Here is a 23,568-nt window from a genome sequence, read left to right on the forward strand (position 1 = left end):
GTTTTCTCTCGGAGTTGATCTCGCGTTCTGGTCTTCCCCCGGCCCAATGGAAGAGGACGATGAGGAAGCGCGAGCACTGCTGGAAGGCGGCCCCAGTGAGGCTGGCAGAGGTGCCCCTGCCACCTCTCCTGTCCCTGGAGCGCTGCCGGCCCTTTGCGACCCTAGTCGCCTGGCGCACCGGCTTTTGGTGCTGTTGCTGATGTGCTTCCTAGGCTTCGGTGAGGCATCTGGCGGGGTGGGGAGGGGCTGATGATCCAAAAGTTCTCATGTTGTGTGGTATCCCCGAAATCCGCACTGAGCTCAGAGCTGGCACGCGGCCTCAGTGCAGCTTCTGACCTAAACTCCTGAACTTCCTCCCCCACCCCTTCGCGACTCCATTCAAGTTTGCGGACGTTGTTAGCGCTTCCGCATCTCGGAGGTAGAGGTTAGGGGACTGAGCTGGGCGAGTTTTGTCCCACTCTTTTGCCCTTCAAGAAGTCCCGGAGGCTTGGCAGCTCGCCCCCTCGGGCCATAGATGTGAGGGAATCCCTATTTTGTCAAAGCTCTCGATACACTGTTAAGAAGGAATTCAGAGAGCTTGAACTACCCACCCCTAAGTAATATTCCCCTTTTAAATGACTAATAGGTAGCAGAAAATATTAGTGGAAGGGAAATGGTCCGTGGTGCCAGTCCTGGAGCCCTTCATATAAACATTGAAAGTAAATGTAAACATTGAATAATATTTGCAACCTGAAACTTCTCTATGGGCAGTATTATCACTTATAAAATGTTTGCTCTTCCTTATTCTAGGCAGCTATTTTTGCTATGATAATCCTGCTGCCCTTCAGACTCAGGTTAAACGGGTAAGTTGGTTTTTCACTTTGCTTCTCTGGAGTTAGCTTTTGAAGCATCACCAGGTCTCGGATTGCCTAGTCTGAAACATTGTTCAGTGAATCATTTTAACATCTGTAGTAAAATCCATATGTAGTAAGGAGTGTTCTTGAGTTGGAATGAGTGGCCACAAAGACTTTATTTATAGCACTTCTGACTAGATACTGTTTTACACTTTAATTAATTAAGTCCTATTTCCACAGAATTGCCAAAAATTATTAGCAGATTTTTGTTTGCAGTTCCCTTTCCAATTGCATAATAATCGGAATGACAAATGATTCGGTAGAATAGCTTTTTGTTTCTTAAATAAGTCTTTTTTATTCCTTCATTTTTAAAATGTGGATGCCGACTGCAGAGGATTCTCCATGTCAGTATTTTTAGTTTGGCTTTGTAAAAATACATTTAATATTTATAGTTTCTTGTGTATTTAGATAGTTTTTTCCTTTTTAAGGTTTTTACCTTTGGACAGGAAGAAATAGATTGGCCCTTCACATTCTAGAATGAAAGGGAAAGAAGGTAGGATTTAGTGGGGGGTGGGTAGGGATGGACTAAGATTGTCTTTTTCCATGTTGGGGTAGGAGAGCACCAGTGCATATAGTATAATGGGGATAAGAATGTAGTAGATACAGGCAGATGCAGATGGAGATGGTCCCAGTAATGGGGGATCTAATTGATCCTGGACTCCCTGAAGCCTCTGAAAGGCATGTGAATCCATCAAGTTTCCAGGGATCCCAGGTGTGACCAGTTTTCTGGGGGAGGGGGCCACAGCTGTCATGGGATTCTTAAAGCAGTTAGTAACTACAAATGATTATGAAAACGCCTGTCCAACACAAAAAAGAATGTTTTGATTTGTTGATAAACTTAACTGTTTGGAAAAAAAATAGTTTCATTTTCTTCCCATATAGGATATGCAGGTGAATACAACGAAATTCATGCTGTTATATGCCTGGTATTCTTGGCCAAATGTAGTTTTGTGTTTTTTTGGTGGCTTTTTGATTGACCGAGTATTTGGAATACGGTAAGCTTGAAAAACATCTCACCTATGCGTAAAATATTACTAGAAAATCATGGAACTAGATTAAGGTATTTCTATAAGAACTGACTAAAATTCTGTATTGACTATGATAATCTACATTAGTTTTTTTTTTTTTTTAATGGTTTTTATATATTCCTGGAATTGGCTTTTGAAACTTGGTTGGTATTTCAGTTAAGGTTGGAACTAGTAAGTGCTACTCATGAAATATGGTAACTCAGTTATCTAAAAGTACAAATTATATTCTTATTTGGGATCAGGCAAACCAGGGTCTGAATCCCATTGCTGCCACTTGCTCAGCTTCCTGTTCTGAGCTGTTGCTAGCTTCCTGAGTTTTAGTTTCTTTATTGGTAAAGTATGGTAATAATTCCTGCCTTACAAGGTGGTTATGAGGACTGAGAAAGATGTATAGTATTTGGCGCATATATAGTATTTGCCTCTCACAGTCCCAGTGAGATTTTCTCTTTCTGCCCTTGGGCACTGAACTTTTTGTGGTCACTTCTGTTAGATGCTGAGGAAGGAATAACATTTTAAGCTTTGTCACTTTTCATCCTTATGGTTGTGTGTGTGTATATATATATATATATATATATATATATTTTAAAGATTTTATTTATTTATTTGACAGAGAAAGATCACAAGTAGACAGAGAGGCAGGCAGAGAGAGAGAGGGAAGCAGGCTCCCTGCTGAGCAGAGAGCCCAATGCGGGACTCGATCCCAGGACCCTGAGATCATGACCCGAGCCGAAGGCAGAGGCTTAACCCACTGAGCCACCCAGGCGCCCCTTGTGTATATATTGTTAATGGAAACTTCCATGAGGGATGCAGAATATTTTCAGAAGGCAGAGGGAAAAATGATGAAGGATCTTCCAGCCATGTCCAATGGAAAAGGATTGAAGAAACTGAAAGTGTATAGACTTGGGGACTTAAAAATTTTGAAGGGTTAAGTACTAAAGAGGAATTAAATTTATTTTGCTTAGTCTGAAGGGATGGAATTAGGGATGGAAACCAGGGGGATAGATTCTGCTTAGTATGATGAAGAATTTCCTTGATCAGTTTGATGAGGGGCCATGAATTGTCTTGGGACCACAACAAGTTTTCTAGTGCTAGAGAACATTCAGTAGAATGTGGGATGGCCATTTCACAAGGATATGGAGAGGGATTTGAGTTTCAGAAGTATGGTTTACTCATAGAATCTTTAAGGACTCTTAAAATACTGGCGTTTTATTACTCTGGGGAGTAATAAATATTATTCCCCATAAATAAATATTACTGTGGGGAAACAGACATTTGAAGTATAGAATGTGTGAGTAGGCAGATTTGTAATTGTATTAACTTGTATTTATCCTTTTAAAAATAGTTACTGTGATAAGTGGAATAAGTCAGACAGAGAAAGACAAATAGCATATGACCTCACTGATATGTGGAATCTAAAAAAAATAAACCAGCAAATGAATAAACAAAAAACAGAATCATACCTATACAGAAAACAAACTGGTGGTTGCCAGAAGGGAGGGCCTGGAGGGTTGGCCAAAATGGGTTAAGGGGAGTGGGAAATACAGGTTTCTAGTTAGGGACTGAATAAATTGCAGGAATAAAAGGCACAGCATAAGGAATATAGGTAATATTATTGTAATAGTGTTGTGTGGTGACAGATACCATACTTCTGGTGAACACAGTATAATGTATAAACTTGTCAAATCACTGTGTTGTATACTTGAAAGTATTAAAATACCGTATCAACGATACTCAAAAAACCCAAAACCAAAAATCAATAAAGAGTTTTTAGTTACCAGGAATTATGACCAGTTAAAATTACTTAATCTTGGAATAAATTCTAAACTCTTAATAGTAATTTTATAAAGAATGCCCATGTTCATGCAGGGGAGGGGCAAAGGGAGAGAGAGAAAATGTTAAGCAGACTCCTCACTGAGGGCAGAGCCTGATGCCTGACTGATGTCAGCCTGATGCCACACTGAGATCATGATGAGCTGAAACTAAGAATTGGACACTTAACTCACCGAGCCACCCAGGTGCCCCAGGAATGTTGATTTTTAAGTGGGAACCATGGGAACTTCTTGAAGATTATTTAACAAGTTTTGTTTGTTTAAGAGATGATAATGGTTTAAGTTAAACATGCCATTAGAAGCCTCTGAATCCCCTTAGAAGTCAAGACTTTTTAGATTAACATGTAGCCTGGGAAAGCTGCTGACTTTAGAGGCAGACCAGTACTTCATTTTTCTTTCCTTGGAGGGAATATAGGGGTCAAAGAAGACTGAAGAATTATTACTGAAGGGTTTTGGTGACATACTTATCTTAATTCATACTCTTTCTCTCTCTCTCTCTCTAACAGATGGGGCACCATTATTTTTAGCTGCTTTGTTTGCATTGGACAGGTGAGAAGGTCCAAAACCTTCATTGATTATGTAACAGTGACTTTTGAATTCTTGTCTAATTCCACCAGCAAAAATGTGTTTATTGAATGCCTGACTTAATTAAGCAGTCCACAAATGCCTGTGTAGCATAATGTATAGTCCATTTTAAGCCTTGAGATAGTTGAACATTAATATTTAAATTTCACAGATTTACTAAGAGGGAATGTTAAGACTATTATAGAAGTTGTGATTCATTATAAGTTACTTATTTCTCTTGAATACTTTTAAGTTTACTCTTTCATTGATTCTTCATTTATATTCTACATTCTAGGTGATTTTTGCTCTGGGTGGAATATTTAATGGTTTTTGGCTGATGGAATTTGGAAGGTTTGTGTTTGGGTAAGTTATGGATAATTTCATTCATCCTAATATATTACTATTTCACTGTTTACCTATCAATTTAATAAAGATTCACAAAAATATATTACTGTCTGTTGTGGAGAATTACCTCAAATCCTTGAAATCTAGCTATATATACACAAGAATGTTTATTGTCTTACTTTTCTTTTAAAGTGAGCAACAATTTTGAGTGGTCATAGTTAACTCTGTTTGGGCTTTGAATATTAAGTTGTTCTCCAGAAATGATATTTTTCCTGGGTGTTTTGTCTTTTGTTGTACTGAAGACTGATTTAAACCTCATTTAGAAAAGTATAGACCAACCATTTCTAGGTTGGTGACTTATGGACATTTTGCTGTTTCTTGGTGGATAACATGCAAGTCCTTTTGAACCCTGTTAAAGAGGCTTGAATGAGCAAAATAACCAATAGAATGATTATTCTTTATGAATTTCAATGTCTGTTCAGTAAGTTCATTCTGAGTCCAGCCTTGGGCTTCCTGCCCTGAGAGCTGCAGATGACATCACTCATTTAAGCTTTTTTGTAAGTACTGGGGACGTGTAGACATATGTGATATATCCCCCAAAGTGCTCTAAATGAAAGAGAAGAAAACAAACAGTATATAAAAATATGAAAGGGATCCAGAGACAGAGGTGTAGTCAGAAATGGCCTCATGGATGAAGTGTGTCTTGACATCAGTCAGGGGTTTGGATTAGTAAAAGAGAATGGGAGTATTTTTGGATTAGGACGGAGTGAGGACTCAGTGTTAGGATATGGAAGGAGAATCTCCTAACTAAAGGCCTAGAGGGGGAGTGGTCTTACAAAACGAAAGTTACAAAACAAAAAGTTAAAACCCAGGAAATAGGAAAATTTGAAATATGGAAGGTATTGACCTAAAAAAGGTGCCTTTTTGTCTTTCCACAAAGTATGAACCACTCTTGCCCCATGAACATTTTATATAGCACAGGTGGTGTATAACCCAGACTCCTGTTATTACAGGTCATGCTTATTATTGCAACATACCACACTCCCCAAAACTTAGTGTTATAGAGCTGTTACAGTGTGTTTGTGGACTTTGTGGGTCAGGAATTTGAACAGGGTACAGCATGGATAGCCTGTCTATGCACCAGATGTCTAGAGCCTCTGTTCAAAAGATTCATGGAAGGTTGAGTGCTGGAATCATCTGAAAGCTTGTTGACTCATGGGTCTCATTCTGGGGTTGGGACAGCTTGAAGACTAGCACTGCTGGATGTATTTCCTAAATGCAGCCTCTCTCTGTGGCTTGGCTTTCTCATAGCATGGTGTACTGAGGGTAGTTGGACTTCTTACGAGATGGCTAAAGGCTTCAAGTGTGAATGTTTGAATGAAAGGGCAGATGTCTGCTTTGATTACACAGCACCACTTCCACCATACTATATTGATTGAAACAGTCTCAAGCCTACTTAGATCTAGCGGTGGGGAATAGAGCCAACCTTTTGATAGGAGGGGTGTCCAGATTTTAAATTTACATTGCTAACTGTGGTGTTTCTGTAAAAGCAGTAATTTTTCTTCCTTTTCCCATTTTTAGGATCGGTGGGGAGTCCTTAGCAGTTGCCCAGAATACGTATGCTGTGAGTTGGTTTAAAGGCAAAGAATTAAACTTGGTGTTTGGACTCCAACTTAGTATGGCTAGAATTGTAAGTATGACAAACCTAATGAAGCCAAACAGGAAGTAAGAGATTTAATCTTGTAATCATCTCTTAAAAATAATGGGATGAAATGTGTTTTCGTTTGCCATATTAGGTATTGATTTTTTATGTCTGTAGACTATAGTATAGCGTTAACCTTTAGTTTAAGGCATTTCTAACCTTATTGCACTTAGGAAACAGTCTAAAAATACTATTTGAGCATTCATTAGTTAAAAGAATGTGAGCACTGGAAGGGATCCTACAGGTTTTGTCATCTAATTTCTTTGCCCATTTTTGGACTCCCTGGTATGCAAGGCTTCCGGACGAAACCTGCACATTTCTAGTGATTGGAAGCTCACTGTGTGATAGAGCAGCTCCTGTACTTCAGTTAACTTTGTAAAGTTTGGCCTCACACAGAGATAAAATCTGCCTCTGCAAGTAGCTTTTTGTCATTGCTCCCACTTTTGCCCTTCAGTTAATATTTATTTCCTCTTTCGTGCACCAGCACTTTGCTTATAAAGGCAACTTTTAAGTTCTCCATCAGAAATGCTCATTTCCTGTGGTTGTCTAAGCTACATGACATGGGTTTCAGCTCTGTGGTGCTGGTGCTCCCCTCTGCCTGGGCTTACTGTAGCCACTCAGTACTTTCCCCGGCATTTGGAACCTGGAGATGTTCATGGTGTTTCAGGTTTGGTCTGATAGTGGGTACCCAGGGAAACAACATTTTACTTTTATTAATGTAACCTGTGAAGTGTTTGGCCATCCCAGACCCTGTTAGGTTTTTTCCCTTATAAACTCCTATGAGTAGAGGTTTTTTTTAACAAACCTTGCCTCCTCCTGGATGGCTCATGGGTTAAGCCCCTGCCTTCGGGTCAGGTCATGATGTCAGGGTCCTGGGATCAAACCCCGCATTGGGCTCTCTGCTTCACGGGGAGCCTGCTTCCCCCTCTCTCTCTGCCCACCTGCTTGTGATCTTTCTCTCTCTCTCTCTCTTTCTGTCAAATAAGTAAATAAAATCTTAAAAAAAAAACCCTTGCCATTGAAAAATGAAGGTTCCAAAGACTAGCTAATGGCATGAAAATGATTGCACCATAGTCTTAGGGAAGAAATCCAGTACAAAAAGTTTTTAATGTACTATTTCATTAATACATGTAATTTTCATAACATTTTTGTGATTTTCATACATGTAGGTTCTTTCTAATTTTTCAACCATTATAGATAGAGCTATTGTGTGATGCTATAAAACTTGTCTGCATCTCTGATTGTTTCCTGAAGCTAGGTCGCTAGGAATGGGATTGAGTCAAGAGGGTTTGTTAGGGTTTCTTAGGTTAGTAGTTTCATATTATCCTGTCAGTGATGTTTACATCCCCCATCTATGGGATATGAAAGGATCCTTTTCATTATAGCTTTGATAGTAGAGACCATTATTACTTAAAAAAAATCATTTTTGAGTGGAAACACCTAAATATGACTTTAATTTGTAATTCATAGCTAGTGTGTTTTCTCATATTGTCTAAATTTTATCCACAAGGATATCTGAGTACTTCATTATGTATCTTGTGGAGGTCAAGATATGTCTGACAGTTTGTGAATTTCATTGTCTAATAACTTATCGAAGAAAGAAGATACAATCTTGGTGACATCATTGTGGCTACTGGTGGTCTTCAGATTCTTTTCTGTGTGGTCACAAATTAGCTCTCATACATTGAGCTGCATTCTGAGGAGCCTTAAGTTTTTAGAAAGGAACCTCAGGGGCTTTGAGGATGCAGGGTGGAGGTTACTGGGGGTGATGGAAGGACTTGAGGATGAGGTAGAGTAAGCCAGACCTCAAGCAGCCACCTCCTCTTTAGCCAGGGCAGTTCAGCTTTGATCTGATTTCTGTGCTTAGGGTCTTTTTGAGAAGCATGGGACCAAAGGATTTCATTACAGAGCTGCTGGGGTAGATGGAATTTCAGTGCTTTTGTGCTTCCCTTTTCCCTGTGCATATTCAGAATGATCATAGAGATTCTGGCTTTACCTCTTCATCATTTTCCTATAGGCTGAGCTGTGAGTTTGTCTGGTTTTGGACACTTGATCTGTTATGTTACCATTGTACCTTTAGGCAGTGCACTTTTTATTTTTTATATCTTATTGGGGGTTGGAGTCCAGCACCCTTTTGATTTTCATTTGTAATTTGTTACTTTTAAGCTCATTATTTCAAAGTATATTTATTGAGGACTTGCTAAGCCATGGCATGTTAGGCATTTTAGGATTAAAGGATTTTTAAGGCAACATCCTGGTCTTTGAGAAGCTTTTATTTTCAGTGATATTGAGGAAAGTTTCCAGTAAGTCTCCATTTATACCTTATTGCTCATTTGAGTAATGCCATAGGCTAGCATTTTTAAAGTAACAGCTGTGTGAAATTTGCTACTGTGTTTGCTGTGAGAATATTGCTCAGGACATGTTCATTTCTCAGTCTTTAGTGTCTGACCTGTCAATAATAGCATTTAGCGCAGTTGACATTCCCCCTACCCTGATTTCTTCTCTTGAGTGTCAGGACACTACAGTCTCATAGGTTCCCTCTTGTCTTTCTCTTTATTACTTTGCCTGTTTTGCTAGATCTATGTCAGTCTTCTGAACTTGTAAATGTGGGGGTGCGCTAGGGCATGGTTACTGGATATCTTCTCTTTTCTTTTGACACTTCCCATCTTTTGTGATCTTACTTAGTTTTGCAGTTTTAAATAACATGTCTTTGGTCCTGTATTTATATCACTTGTCCAGGCCTTTTCCCTGAATTCCACACCCCTATAATGCAGCTTTCTACTTGACATTTCCATTTAGATGTCTAGTAGGCACATCACAGCTGACATGGCCAAAAGTCAGTTCTTGATTTTCCAGCTACTAACCTCCAAACCACCTTATGCTGCAGTTTTCTCATCATCACTTATGGGCAACTCTTTATTTCCAGTTGCTTGGGCAAAACCTTAGGTGTGATCTTAAATTACTGCCCCCCTCAACATGTATTTTCCATTAGCAAGTCCTCTTAGCTTTACCATCAAAATATATCCATATTGTGACCACTTCTCACCATGCCCATTGCTAGCTACCCTAGACCAAGACCCATCATCGTTCTGTATTATTACAGTAGCCCCTTAATTTATGTCCTCACTTCTGCCTTCATTCCCACTTATAGTCTCTTTTGACTATAGCAGCCAGAGCAAATCTGTTAAAATGCATGGAATCCTGTCACTTCTCTACTCAAAACCCCAGTGGCTTCCCATCTTATATAGAATAAAAGCTGGAAGTCCATATTATTACCTATAGCCAGCCTTCCCACCATTTCCTCTTCAGGGGTATCATCTCATGTTCTTTCTTCTTCATTTACACTGTTCTAGTCTTTGCCCTTCATGCTGTTCTTTGAGCATGCTGCTGTATGCATTCTCAAGGTCTGTGCACTGGCTGTTCCTTCAGCCTAAATGCTCTGTCCTTCCCCCAGATCACCTTGTGGCTAGTTTCCTTCAAGTTTTTACTCAAAGGCACAATCTCCCTTTATGTTCTCCTTCCCTGCTTTTTTTTTTTCCCCCTTATTTTTAAAAACACTTACCACAATTTAATATACTACATGTTTTACCTCTTTTACTCCACTGAAATGTAAGCTTTATGAAAGCTGGAGGTTTTTCTGTTTTGTCCTTTGTTATATTCCCAGTACCTGGAACAGTGACGGGTTCAATCAGGACTCAATAATTGCTGAATGAACGAGCAAATGATGATATTATCTTCTATAACTTTTATTGTCTTTTTATGGATAGGATCAATTTTTTTTGAGATGTAACTATAAGCAAAGGCTGTGCTTTTTTGAGTGAAAGTTTATTTTATTCTTAGGTACCCTGTGAATTTTGTCACTCGTTGTTTCATTTTTGCTTTTGCTGCTAGAAAATTCTAAATGTACTGTGCTGTTTTCGGTACTAGCATTTTCTACATATTAGCATTTTTTTGTGTGCAGTAATCTTATTTGTGGGTTTATCTTAGTTTGTTAGTTTTTTCCTAGTCATGTTTTTTAAAAAAATGTATCTCTTGTTTAATCTGGATCCTGTTTGATCTGTTTCTCTTAGCCACCTCATATCCTTTATTGAACGAGGCAGAGTATATGTAAATGAAATATTTTTTCTTTCTCTTTCAGGGAAGTACAGTAAACATGAATCTCATGGGATGGCTGTATTCTAAGGTTGAAGCTTCATTGGGTTCTGCTGGTCACACAACCCTTGGGGTCACACTTATGATTGGTTAGTGGATCCTGAGGTCCCTTGTTTTATCTCTTCTGAAAGTATGTCATAGGAACTATGTGGCAGAGCAGGAAGCACACTGGAATTGGGATTAGACCACTTTGGTTATAGTTTTGCCTGAATAGTTCACAAATTCTTGGACCTAACTAGAAATAGTCAATCATTCACGCAGTTTGTGTTACTATTTCCATTTTCTTAAAATGGAGGATTTAGTCCCACCTTGTCTACTTCAGCGTTGTCATGGTGAGCAAATAAGAGAGTGTATTTGAAAACTCTGAAAACTGACTTTATACATGTAAGGTGTTACTAGTCTGTAGCAGAGGGATAATTATTTCCTTTTGATCAAGGTTCAATTACAATACTATGGAGCTAAGATTTTAGAGAAGTTAGAAGGGATATAATGTTGTGGGAAATCCACTAAATTGAGAGTCAGGAGTCTGGGTTCTAGTCCTGGCTGTAACTAGTTCTGTCATCTCAGACAAGGAAGTTAACCTCTGTGTCTCAGTTTTCTTTTTTGTAAAATTTCAGGTGTTTGACTAAAAGTGTATAGGTCCCTTCTGGCCCTAAGTTCTGTTAGGTAAGACTTGGTTGTGCTGGTTGCTGGGTGGATCACTAAGAAACATATGAGACCTTCTGGAATTCCCTGTGCTTTTCTCTGAGAAGTGGCTTTTTGTAACTGTGCCCCATAGTGGGTAAGAGGGTCACTTGCAGAGCCCTACAAAGACCTGTGGATGGTGAGGTGAACATCTGTGCCATCTTTTATTCCTTCTAATTCCTTGGTATAACTTGGTAGAAAGAGGGCAGTGGAGAGGAAATCTTGAACAGGCAACCTGAATCTAGAGGCTTCTCCTTTCCTTTCTGCCCTCTCAGATCCCTTTCCTTATTTAAAACCTCTTTTTCTTACTCTCAGATGCTCTTCAGTATTCCTTCCAGTCTTCTCCACACTGGAAAATTTGAGAATTTTAAAGAATTTTAGCACCAGAAAAGATCTGTGCCATCAAGTCAAAGCCTCTGATTTTATAAATGGAGAAGTTGAAGCCCTGAGAGATTAAGTTCTGTGTTCAATATCATTCAGCTTGTGGCAGAAGTAGAACCCATAGCTCCTTTTATTTTAGCAATTTTCACCTAGACTGCATTATGAAATTAAAGATTCATTTATTTTACTGAGCTTCTTTTAAAGATCTTGAGAAGTATAAACTTTATTTCTTCTTTATCCTGATTTGCTTTAATGATATCAGATCAGCATTAGGGAGTAATTAGTGAGCTGACTACACAAAGGAAGGAGAGCCTGGCTCTCTGTGCTGTGGGAGGGTGGGACCCTATGGATTGCCAAAGGGTAGGAGCAAGGGTTACAGACTTTGGGAAGGAATCAAGAGGAAGGTATGATGATCACAGAATCAGACTTTGCTTACCTAATTTTTTCCCTTTGGCATCTGTCAGTAATCAGTGCTTAGACTTAGTTAAGAAATTAGTACAGATTTGCTAGCTGTCATCCACTTTCTTAAAGTCTTATTCTGTATTACAAGATTAGCCTAGTATGTTCTAGTCTTTTCCCTCTAGTCTACAACCTTGTACTAGGAAATAATATAATAAGAGTGACTTTTGTTTGTTGAGTACTTATCACATGCTGTTTCTTTCCTTCTGTCCTGATTTAGTAATTGTAGGATTTTCTTCATGTGTCTAAATGCTGTCTGTTTCATTTGCTAAGTTTTCTGCTGTTACTCTAAGCTACTGCCTCTTGGGAACCTTCAGTCACTCTCTTTTAAAAATCTCTCTCTCTCTCTTTTTTTTATTATAGGGGGTATAACATGTATTCTTTCACTAATCTGTGCCTTGGTTCTCGCTTACTTGGATCAGAGAGCAGAGAGAATCCTTCATAAAGCACAAGGAAAAACAGGTAGGTCTAAATGCAGGAAAAGGGGGGCTTTGGGGAATTGCAGACCTTTGAAGATAATTTATAACGAGGTAAGTTCCTAATGTAGTGTTATAAGTCCAGTGAGGCTTAATACATGTTTTACTTTCTAATCTGTTCCTACTTATCTAAATTTTGGGGTACTTTTTTTTTTCCCTTAAGTGCTTTTGGCAGAATTTACATTCTTGATTGCACTTTGTGTATTTGCAAAATGATGAGTGTTCCTGGAAGACAGCAGGAGAGTAGACACTAATATTAAATTTTGTTTTTTCTAATGTCTTTTTAAGTTTTCCCAGAAGCTATGTTCCAATAATTTACTGAGAAAAGTATTTTGTAAACTGGATGGCAAAGGTTAATCACACGATAAAAGAAAAACAATATTGACCTAGATATGCAAAATGATGGTGGTAGTTTCTTCCTTTTCTTTTCAAGGTGAAGTTATTAAGTTAACTGATGTGAAGGACTTCTCCTTACCCCTCTGGCTGATATTTATCATCTGTGTCTGCTATTATGTGGCAGTGTTTCCTTTTATTGGACTTGGGAAGTGAGTATTCTGTAGCATTGCATTTTTGTTGGCTAAATTATAATGAGAATTTAGTCACACAAATACAATTTTGTTAGTTATAAATCTTGATTTTTTGGTTATAGTTTATATTTACATAGGAATTATTTTATATCCTGGGATATAACTGATTTCCTTATCTTAAGGTTTAATATTTGGCATAATAACTTTCATTTTTTTGATGAAATACTTAATAGTTTTTGATGCCTAATGTAGATTTATTTTAATGCTTTGTATCAGGTTAGTATTCTTTTTTATTTCCTCTTTATTCTTTTGTTTGGAAGCCTATTCTTGAGAATGGAAACAGTACTTTGGCTCATTATGCCTGGGCACATTTCCATTTGCTAGGACTATAATTGTGCCGGGGTTCAAAATCAAATTCTTTTTTGTGTTACCACTTACCTCTTCCTTTCCACTGGCAGCTGTTCGAACAGAGCAGTGTGTGAGTGTGTTTATAGGGGTCCGTCTTTATAATTGGAACCTTTAAATTCAGACTGTTTTCAATAATTTGAAACTCTGTTTTGCAAAGAACCTGTCCAGTCCCACTTTAAGGAAAAGAAGCACTCTTAATTTTATGTTGTAATAATTCATTTGGTTTTCTGAAAAGTTGTGCATACTGTTTGGTGCTTATTTAAAATGAAAAAAATCAGGGTGCCTGGGTGGCTCAGTCAGTTAAGCGTCTGCCTTCAGTGCAGGTCATGATCCTAGGGTCCTGGGATCGAGCCCTGCATCGGGCTCCCTGCTCAGTGGGAGCCTGCTTCTCCTTTCCCTCCGTACTTCCCATCCGCTTGTGCTCTCTGTGTCCCTCTTTATCTCTCTTTCTCAAATAAATAAAATCTTTTAAGAAAGAATAATAAAATGAAAAAATCCACATCAGCGTATTTTACTTAGCTAGTGAAATATTTATGTAAACGTTAAAGCTTTAGCGCCAGTTGCTTAAAGATGAATGTTATATAAGGTGGGAAAACAGTATCAAGAAGGAAAAGTTGACTAAACTTAGAGTTATTTTTATGTAGTTTTATTTTGCCTTTAATTATTAAAAACAGAGTAGTTCTCTAAAGTGGTTATTTCTCTCTCTCTCTGTATTTTAGAGTTTTCTTTACAGAAAAATTTGGATTTTCTTCCCAGGCAGCAAGTGCTATTAACAGGTATTTCATTAATCCTCTTGAGTGCTTATTGTGTGCATAGCGTGCATCCTTAATTATAAGCAAATGTTCTAAGAGACAAAAAAGGCATGTGACTTAACATCTGTAATGTGAAACCAAGAGCATATTGCCACTCAATCCTGAGAGACCATCTATGCATTAACGGAAAATTGAAGAAATCTTGGACCACTCTTTAATACTTAAATTTCTGTTTACTGATGACAATTTTAGAAGAATGTTTAATTAAGCGAGCTAGGATTTGCTTTGCCTAATGGTTTTAGGAACTTTTTGGATTCTTTTTTTTTTTTTGGTAGCTGTGATACATTTCATTAAATATCTTTTGATTCTCTGGGCAGTATTGTATATGTCATATCAGCTCCCATGTCCCCAATATTTGGGATCCTGGTGGATAAAACAGGAAAGAACATCATCTGGGTTCTATGTGCTGTGGTGACCACTCTTGCTGCCCACATCATGCTGGCCTTCACGCTGTGGAACCCTTGGATTGCTATGGTAATGTCACTGCGGACGCTCACAGGGCACAGGGCTTCGGGGAGGACTCTGTCTAGTGCACGTCAGGAGCCACACTCTGCTCCTCTGAAAGTAGAGCTTGTGACAGTAGGAAGAACAATGCTGTGATGGCAGTCTCTACAAAATAACTATTTTTAAAGTAAATAAATGTTAATTATTAATGAATAAGATATTTTTAATTTTATTTGGCTTATTTAACACAGTAATCTCAATGCTGAAATAGAATTTGAAATAAAGTAGTCTTTTAAAAACCAAATTGCTTACCAGTTCCATTTATTTTCCTGTATTTCTTTAAAAAATTCTTCCATCATAGGTGGCACGCAAAAAAAAAAAAAAAAAAAAAAAGGTCTGTCAGCCCAGGATTCATGATTTTGCATTCTTTTGTCTTTGACCTTTAGGCAGTTAAAAAGTGATAATGAATTTATCATCAGGTTTTTGTTACTATCCTTTAGAATATCATTTTAAAGACCACAGGCTCAAGTGCTACAGTTCTTACCTATTAATAAAAGAATATTTTGGGCATATATGTTTGTTGTACACTTAGTAAAATTTCTGTAGGACAGATTCCTGGAGGTATAAATGCTGTAGCAGAGGCTTTGCACATTTAACATCTTGATAGATATTGTGAAACTTCTTCTCTAAGAAGTTCTTACCCATTTATAGTTTTACCAATAATATACGAATGTGTGTGTGTTTTTAGTATCCTAGCCATGGTGGGCATTGGCCCAATTTCAATCTTTGCCAGTATCATAGGTGTAGATGATCTTATTTAAACTTAAATCATAAGGTTTCTTTTTTAACTAAAGAAAAAGTCAGCATTAGGTGATAGTTTTCTGCCTTGCCCACCAGTTAGGTGTTGATGATCTGAAGTAAGATAATGGACTGTTGGTGTGATGTTGCCTTGATTGCTTAATTTGTAGTTAATAAATACTGGAAGATTACCTTGCCTGAAACATTGGTAGTAACTTTTTGCAAATTAGCTTTATTTTCTTGCTTAGTCCTTGATTGTACCCTGGGACCAGTAAGTTATGTGTGCATATAATATAATATGGTTAAGATAGTGTGTTTTGTCACTAGAGGGATACTGTTAAGGTCTAGACTTTTTTCTATCAAATGAGTTTTAGCAAAATTGCAGTAAAATTTGCATGAATGTTCATATATTTGCTGTTATGTCACTCTGGCTAATCTGCATCAAAGGAAAATCACCTTTTGGTTAATGTTAAAAGACTTTTACGTTTTTCTGTGTCACTTTCTGCAGTGTCTCCTGGGACTCTCTTATTCGTTGCTTGCTTGTGCATTGTGGCCGATGGTGGCATTTGTAGTTCCTGAACACCAGCTGGGAACTGCATATGGCTTGTAAGTGTTTACACCATAATGTCTCTCTGCTATAGCAATCATATGAAACTCCAGGTCTCCTGAACCTAGTCATCATCATGCTTCTGGGACAGCTCTGAACCTGGAAACCACCAGAAAAGTCAGTTAACCTACTTGTGATATTATTGTGGCAACAGAAATGCCTTAGTCTTCCAGCAAGAGAGTTGGTATTAAGCTAACCCAGAAGTTATTTCTGACATTGCCATTGACTGCCTTTTTATCTGAGGGCTTCTTAGTGAGAAGTTTGAGTTCTGGTGTCTGACCCAAAGGGCAAAAGGGGGAAACAGCACCCATGGTTTGTATTCACTTAGCTCTTACTTTCAATCAGCAGGAAAATGTTGAGCTTATATTGCATTTAATAAGACAGGTTCCCTTACCTCTGAGCATAACATCTAGTAGCAGAAATAGTCATGGGATAAAAATACCTGAGCAGGTCATCCCTAGGTAAAAATACCTCTTAACACTAATAGTATGTCATTTATAGATACTAATATTTAAAGTGAACTGTTACTGTGTGTATAAAGATGTGTCTTTATATTTCTTGAATTGTAGCATGCAGTCCATTCAGAATCTTGGGCTGGCAATCATTTCCATCATTGCTGGCATGATATTGGATACTCGGGGATATTTGTTTTTAGAAGTTTTCTTCATTGCTTGTGTTTCTTGTAAGTATGTGATATGGCAACATTTAGTTTCTTTTAATGGATAACAATGTTTTCATTTATACTTCTAGGTTTTTGTTGTTATTATTCTCTTTTTCCCTCTTTTAAACCAAATCCCTAAGATGTATCTCCCAGATTTGCCTATTTCTTAGTCTGTGCATCAGAGTTTCCCAGCTGGTGGCTTTCTGGTTCTGTGAAGATTCACAGGCATTTTTTTTAAGGAGATTCTTATTTTTAAAAATAGTGGTAGAATCTGCTTCTTATTCTATTTTAGATATTTATGGTTTTTAGAAAACATTATCCTCTTTAAAGTGAAACCATTTTAAAGAGTGGTGAGTATGTCCCTGCTGTGAGTGTGTGGACATTGATATGATTCAGGTGTGAGTGCTCATGGTTTATCCATAAGGCAACTTTAAGTTGCTTTTATTCTTGGCCCGGTTACTTAACGTTTACCTGTAATTTATTGTTTAAAAATAGGAAGTATTAGGAAACTGTTGAAAACTACAAAAATAAACATTTTTCCTGTGGTAGGCTTCACCATACAGATAGTTGTGTTCATCTTATAAATTCTTATAAACATATCAAGTTGTCTTTTATGCTTTAACATGTGTTTAAAATGGCAAACCCCAGCAATGATTTTATCATTTACATTTACATGGATAAAAGTTTATACTTGAAGTGTGGTTTATGATGTGCCTGAATGCATTTTATTATCCCATAATTTTAGAAGTAAACACATCAAATTTTAAAAATATGTTATTTGTTTTTAAAAAGTGAATCATGTAGAATTCAAAATACTCAGGTCATGGAAGTGTTTATGTCTGTTTGATGCTGTGACGTGTGGTTTAATTTCAGTCCACAACTCTGTATATATTTGGTTCTTAAACCAAATACCATGCTATTTAGAAATGTTTTTGTTGCCATATTAACCTAAAGTAAATTTAGTGTGCCTTACTTGTTATGGTAAAAAGACAAGCCATGACTTTCTGAGGTTTCCATTGGCTCTGGGCTTTCTGGGCTTCTGGGAGTCAGATGACCACATTCTAACACTTGGTTAAATTGTAAAATGGACGTGGTGTTTTCAGACTTAAAATCCTGAAAGGATTGTTTCTGTTCGGTTCTCTGTAAAAAGATAAACAGTTAGGGGGCTGGCAGGAGTTTTTGGAAGTACCAGGAAAACTAACACTTAAACTAGAGAGTAAAGAGCAGCAGGGGTGATCTCTGGGTGGATCAGCTCCATCCCTTCTCTCAACTGCTTTTTTTCTGGTCCTGCTATCCCTGGGCTCATGTAGCCCCTGGGAAAAAAATGGTGTGTAATTAATTTTTAGTGGTTTTTGGAAAATAATGGGAATAGTGTTTTTATATTTAAATGCCAATCAATGAAGATTTATCTGAGTTTTACTTTGTAATTATGATTACATAGGAATCATTGGGAAGAGGTACATGTTTTTTAAGGACCCTGTGATTTTTTCACTTGCAGTGTCACTTTTATCTGTGGTCTTACTCTATCTGGTGAATCGTGCCCGACGTAAGTAGATTTCAGACATTTTCTTCTTAAACCATCGTGGATCATCTTGTGGGGTCCCTGGATTGTCTGCATGCCTCTTTAGAGGCCAGTGCTTTAGTTCATGTAGTAATGACAATCTGCTCATATGTTCATGGAAACACATTTCATTATGTAACATATAACTATGCATTTTGGAACTTCAGACTTATTAAATCATTGTCATGTTCTTTCTGGCCAGTTCAATTTAAGTTTTGTAATAGAAAATTTTAGATGTTCTTTTTATGTTAGCATAAGGAAGTATGGCAGTTTTAAAATAACCTGAAGCCATTACTGTGTTATTGTCTCATATTTTAAAAAATTAGTAAGCGGAAGTGGGGGGTGGGTAGAGGGGCTGGGAGGGATGGGGTCGCTGGGCTATGGACACAGGGGAGGGTATGTGCTATGGTGAGTGCTGTGAATTACGTTAAGACTGATGATTCACAGACCTGTACCCCTGAAGCAAATAATACATTTTATGTTAATAAAAAAAAAAGTAAGCAAATTTATAGTTATGGTTTGTATTTTAAGGTTGAAAGTGTTTATACAGAATGAGGTGTTACAGATTTTTTTCTTTTGCTAGTATTTTTAAAATGCATTTGTACTTCTTTCTTTCTTCTGTATAAGATTTTGATGTTACTCTTATTAATTTTTCTAACTAGGTTGCCCCTAAAGGTTGTTAGGTACTTAGTAAAATGTGTAAACCTGCTGTTTAAATGATTTTAGGTCATTTCCTTTCATTTCTCTTAATTTCCACTATTTACTGATTATTAATACAATGTCCGAGTTAACAAGATGTAAAGAAGTATGTAGGTCCAAACCTAAAAAAAAATGCTCAAATTAAGAAGGGGTTATTTGTATTTGTATCATATAAAGATTCTTTTTTTTATTTTTTTAAAGATTTTATTTATTTATTTGACACACAGAGAAATCATAAGTAGGCAGAGGGGCAGGCAGAGAGAGAGGTGGATGCAGGCTCTCTGCCGAGCAGAGAGCCCGATGTGGGACTCGATCCCAGGACCCTGAGATCATGGCCTGAGCCGAAGGCAGAGGCTTAACCCACTGAGCCACCCAGGCGCCCTCATATAAAGATTCTTAAAAACCATTTTTTCCCTTGGGAAGGCCCCAGGAGATAAACTATTTCTTTGTCATCTCCCATTGCCTTTTCTGTTACTTTAAGGTATACCAATGCATGTGTGTGTGTGTGCGTCTGTGTGTGTGTGTGAATTTTACTTTTAATAGTTGTGTAGAAAAAGTTCTATGTTTATTTGTATTTTAGGGGGGAACCTAAATTATTCTGCAAGACAAAGGGAAGAAATAAAACTTTCTCATGCTGAGTAAGTACTGAAAGAGAAAAATTCTCTCCTTTTGCAAATCTGAAACATTAGCATTTTATTTCCAAGTATTAGGTTTGGGCTTTTAAGAAACTAGTCTTCTTGAGATTCGAGAGCTAGCGATTATCTGGGAACTACTACAACAAAATTCTTGTTTATAGAAAATTTAAATAGGGTAGATGTCAAGGGTTAAAGTGAAGGGGGAAAAATAACTGGGTTTTAAATTGCTTTTTGAGAGAAAGGGAGACCTGTAGTATTTGTAATTTATTAGAGGAAAGGTCTTTGTCCTAAGCTTATGTTCTGGGCTTACCCTTCCATTGTCTGATCTTTTGTTTTTCTTAACTATTTGAGATAACTTTTCATCTTCTCCCAGTACTAATATTCTGTTCTCTGACTCGGAACAAATTAAGTATCTATTGTGGCATTAAGTTAAACTTATTTTTTCCATGAGTGTATGCTAAAACATAATAGTGATTCTATTTCCTGTTACTATGATTTCTGATTTTTTTAGATATTCAGTTTTTTATGACTTAAAACATTTATTTGTAAACATATATTATGTAACTATAAGTTTTGTGAATTTTATATAGGTTAAAATCTTGTAGAACAAAGGATTTTTTGGGAGGTGATTCTTGGCCATTTCAAATTTCCTTTTAACATAGTAATTCTAGAAATACATCTTGAGAAGATAATCAGAAATGTTACAGGTTTTAAGTATCTTTATGACAGTCTTGTTTGTTATGTCAAAAAATTAGAAACAACGTGAGTGTCCCAACGTAGGGAAGTGGTTAAATAGATGATGACACATCCATATAATATATTGTTACAATCATGTTTGAGGATTTTAAAAGTCAGAAGTAATTCCCTCCCTGCACCAAATCAGAGTTGCTTACCATGCCACATGTTAAGTAGACAAAAGATTAAAATGCAAATGTAATATTCTAATTTTGTTCAGGAAAAAGTATGCACGCACATGTATTTCTTATTTACGTACTTGTATATAATAGAAGAAATACTGAAAGAAAAAAACCCCAATACTAACAATTCTATTTGAATGGTAAGGTTACAGGCATACTTTTTCCTTTTGTTTTTCTGTATTTTCCAGATTTTCTATGTTGATCTTAATGTTACTTTTATAATCAAGAGGATTTAAGAGTTTATTCAGGGGGCGCCTGGGTGGCTCAGTGGGTTTAGCCGCTGCCTTCGGCTTGGGTCATGATCTCAGGGTCCTGGGATCGAGCCCCCCGCTTTGGGCTCTCTGCTCAGCGGGAAGCCTGCTTCCTCCTCTCTCTCTGCCTGCCTCTCTGCCTGCTTGTGATCTCTCTCTGTCAAATAAATAAATAAAATCTTAAAAAAAAAAAAGGGTTTATTCAGCAAAGTGTGCAACCTTTAACATTTGGCAGTATGTGTTTTGTAATGCTGATGGTTTTTATTTTGTAAACCAGATGAGGCTGCTGTTTTTCCCCCCTTCTGATAATTTACTGCATTGTGTTTTGCAGATGAGAAACTTAAATGTGTCATGAGAATGAGCTGCACACATCATTGGTCTGAAAACCTCACTTTTTTTTTTTTTAATCTAGAGTTTAATCAGGAATAATAATGGTCTGGAAATTTATATTTATATTTCAAAAGCATCTATTTCAAAGTATGTTTGTGAGGAATATTTTAGCTTGTGTCTTATGTACTGTTTATTGCTAATGAATTCTACTTTAGACTAGGCTAATCAACAGTAAAGTTTAGAAAGTTCCTCTGGAATATGCAGGTGAACTTTGGTAAGGACTGTAAATAATGGAAAACTTGGATCTGGCACTGAGATAGTTTTCAGAAGATGTTTCTTAAGGATATGGCTTTTTTTTTTTTAATCTTAAAACAAAAAAAAAGCTTTTGAGAGGGTAGAAGGGATATTTTATACAGAATAAACAATGTCATTTTAATAGGCATTCCATGTTTCTGTAGGGAATATTTGAAAGATATCTTTTATGCAGTCTTTCCTTTTTTACAAATAGCAGATTGTATTCTGCTATCTTTAGTTATAAGAGGTTGCTGAGCAGTGACCCTCTTGAGCTTCTTTATCTCTCCATTACTGAGGACACTGATCACCTAGGGATATAATTTTATGGTACAAACTTTCTGTACAGTTTTTTCTTATAGTCTAATTAATTACTAAAAAGTGTCCTTTAAATTCTGGTAGTTGCATATCTACATGAATAAAAACACTGCAAAAGGAATACCTGATGTCTTCTAAAACTTTATTTTAAAAAATATGAAAATACTGATTTTAAGTCTTATTTATTTGGAAGACTATTTCTGTAAGATAATCAATGTCAGAGTAAAGAAAATTTGCCTTTGAAAATCAATGGAGTACTTTTTTCTCCAGAGTAGAACCTAAGTAACATGTATGATTTCCAAGTTAAATAAAATACAATTATAAAATTTCTTTTGACAAACTTAAAAACTTTTTAATTGACTTAGTTTTAGCACATTATATATTAAAGTCAAAGAATTTTTCATGTGTTTTGCTCTCCAGGAGTATGCAGATATTTTAGACAACTGTTAAGCTGTCATATTTAGCTAGTTGTATTGTTCAAAATATAGGACATAACATTGTATGCTTGAAAGTTCTGGAACAGATTGAAAGTACATTCCTTGTTCAGGTCAAGTTTATTTACATCCATTTTTCTGATTTACAGTTTTATTGTTTCATTATTCAGTTGTTTGTTCTTTTGGCTTTGACTGCCATGTGACTTTTGTAGCCCAGATTATTGAATGTTGGCTTTACCAGCTGGTGAGAGTGGAAGAAGCCAGTTGCTACTGCTGCTGGAGGGCTTGTGTGGTCTGGCCCCTGCCTTACTCTTTCCACTGCCTTCATGCCTCAGCCATAATGAGCTGCTTCATTACATTTTTTCAGATGGGTCCTCTTCCTTGCCTTTTCAGGGGCTTTGTCCTTGCTGTTCCCTTTGCCTAGAATATTTCATCCAGGATTCTTTACAACCTGGTTTTACCTGATTTACAACAGAAACCTTAGCCCCAGCTCAGACGCATTTTTCCCAGGGAAACTCTTCCAGACCTTCAGGCTATATCAAGTTCTTCTAAAATTTTTGTGATTTTTGAGAAGCCCCGTATTTTTCCTTCTTTGTTTACCTCAGCTTGTAATGAAGAATTTGTGATAGTGTGGGTGGGGGCGTCTCTCTCTTCCTTTAGATTGTAAGCTCAATGAGGGCAGGGACCATGTCTAATGTGTTCATTATGATTGTGTTGATAGTTCCTAGCAAAAGTAGGCACAAAATAAATATTTTTTTGAATGATATATAAATAAAAAGAATAAAATGAAATAACTTTTTGGAGGATAATTTGGCAATATGAATAAAATGACCTATAAAGGGGATGATGGTGGGCTTCATGCCTTTTGGCTTAGCAGTTTCATTTCTAATAATTTACCCCAAGGGAACCACCAGACAGATATACCCATAAATGTATATTAAGAAAGTGTTTTCATAGCAAGATTGCTTTATAATAGCCTAAAATAGGAAGTCACCCACATTTACAAGAATAGGTGATTTGTTAAGTACATCATATCATATGCTTTAAGTGAAATATTAAAACAGTCATTAAATGGTTTCATTAGAAAGCATTGACATGGAATGATGGCATTATTATTATATGAAGATTCAGAGTGCTGCTTTTTTTTTTTTTTTTAAAGATTTATTTATGAGGGAAAGAGAGAGCCTGCCTGCATGGGAGAGAAACCCAAGCAGACTGCGCTGAATGTGGAGCCGTTTGGGGCTCGATCCCATAATTCCTAAGATCATGACCTGAGCCAAAATCAAGTCAGATGCTCAACTGACTGAGCTACCCAGGTGCCCCCAGAATGCTGCTGTTTTTATAAAAACAAACAAAACGTGT

General features: G+C 37.0%; 1 protein-coding gene across 5 annotated transcripts; it reads left to right on the plus strand.

Moving 5' to 3' along the window:
* The first annotated feature begins 13 nt into the window (after positions 1-13).
* On the plus strand, positions 14-22,997 carry MFSD1 (major facilitator superfamily domain containing 1). 5 transcript variants are annotated; one of them, XM_032852607.1, is made up of 16 exons: positions 15-218; positions 790-842; positions 1,776-1,888; positions 4,257-4,299; positions 4,610-4,677; positions 6,241-6,349; positions 10,500-10,602; positions 12,401-12,499; positions 12,947-13,058; positions 14,168-14,224; positions 14,578-14,734; positions 16,011-16,108; positions 16,679-16,791; positions 18,269-18,316; positions 19,611-19,668; positions 21,165-22,997. In XM_032852607.1, the coding sequence occupies exons 1-16, from the start codon at positions 47-49 to the stop codon at positions 21,166-21,168; spliced, it is 1,407 nt and encodes a 468-aa protein (XP_032708498.1). In that variant the 5' UTR covers positions 15-46; the 3' UTR covers positions 21,169-22,997. The 5 variants fall into 5 exon arrangements, with proteins under 5 accessions (XP_032708502.1, XP_032708498.1, XP_032708499.1 ...); XM_032852608.1 differs by lacking the exon at positions 21,165-22,997 and having other exon boundaries at positions 19,611-19,672; XM_032852609.1 differs by lacking the exon at positions 1,776-1,888 and having other exon boundaries at positions 106-218.
* Positions 22,998-23,568: the final 571 nt, after the last annotated feature.

Source organism: Lontra canadensis, unplaced genomic scaffold (genome assembly GCF_010015895.1).
Source record: "Lontra canadensis isolate GAN:19392208 unplaced genomic scaffold, GSC_riverotter_1.0 scaffold6, whole genome shotgun sequence".
NCBI lineage: Eukaryota > Metazoa > Chordata > Mammalia > Carnivora > Mustelidae > Lontra > Lontra canadensis.

What these genes read in the sequence shown, in the direction of transcription:
- MFSD1 (XM_032852607.1), top strand. Translation starts at nt 47, where the DNA reads ATGGAAGAGGACGATGAGGAAGCGCGAGCACTGCTGGAAGGCGGCCCC. An exon ending in TGGGGTCACACTTATGATTG is followed by an intron (nt 10,603 to 12,400) that starts GTTAGTGGATCC and finishes TTTTTATTATAG; the next exon opens with GGGGTATAACATGTATTCTT. An exon ending in CTGGGAACTGCATATGGCTT is followed by an intron (nt 16,109 to 16,678) that starts GTAAGTGTTTAC and finishes CTTGAATTGTAG; the next exon opens with CATGCAGTCCATTCAGAATC.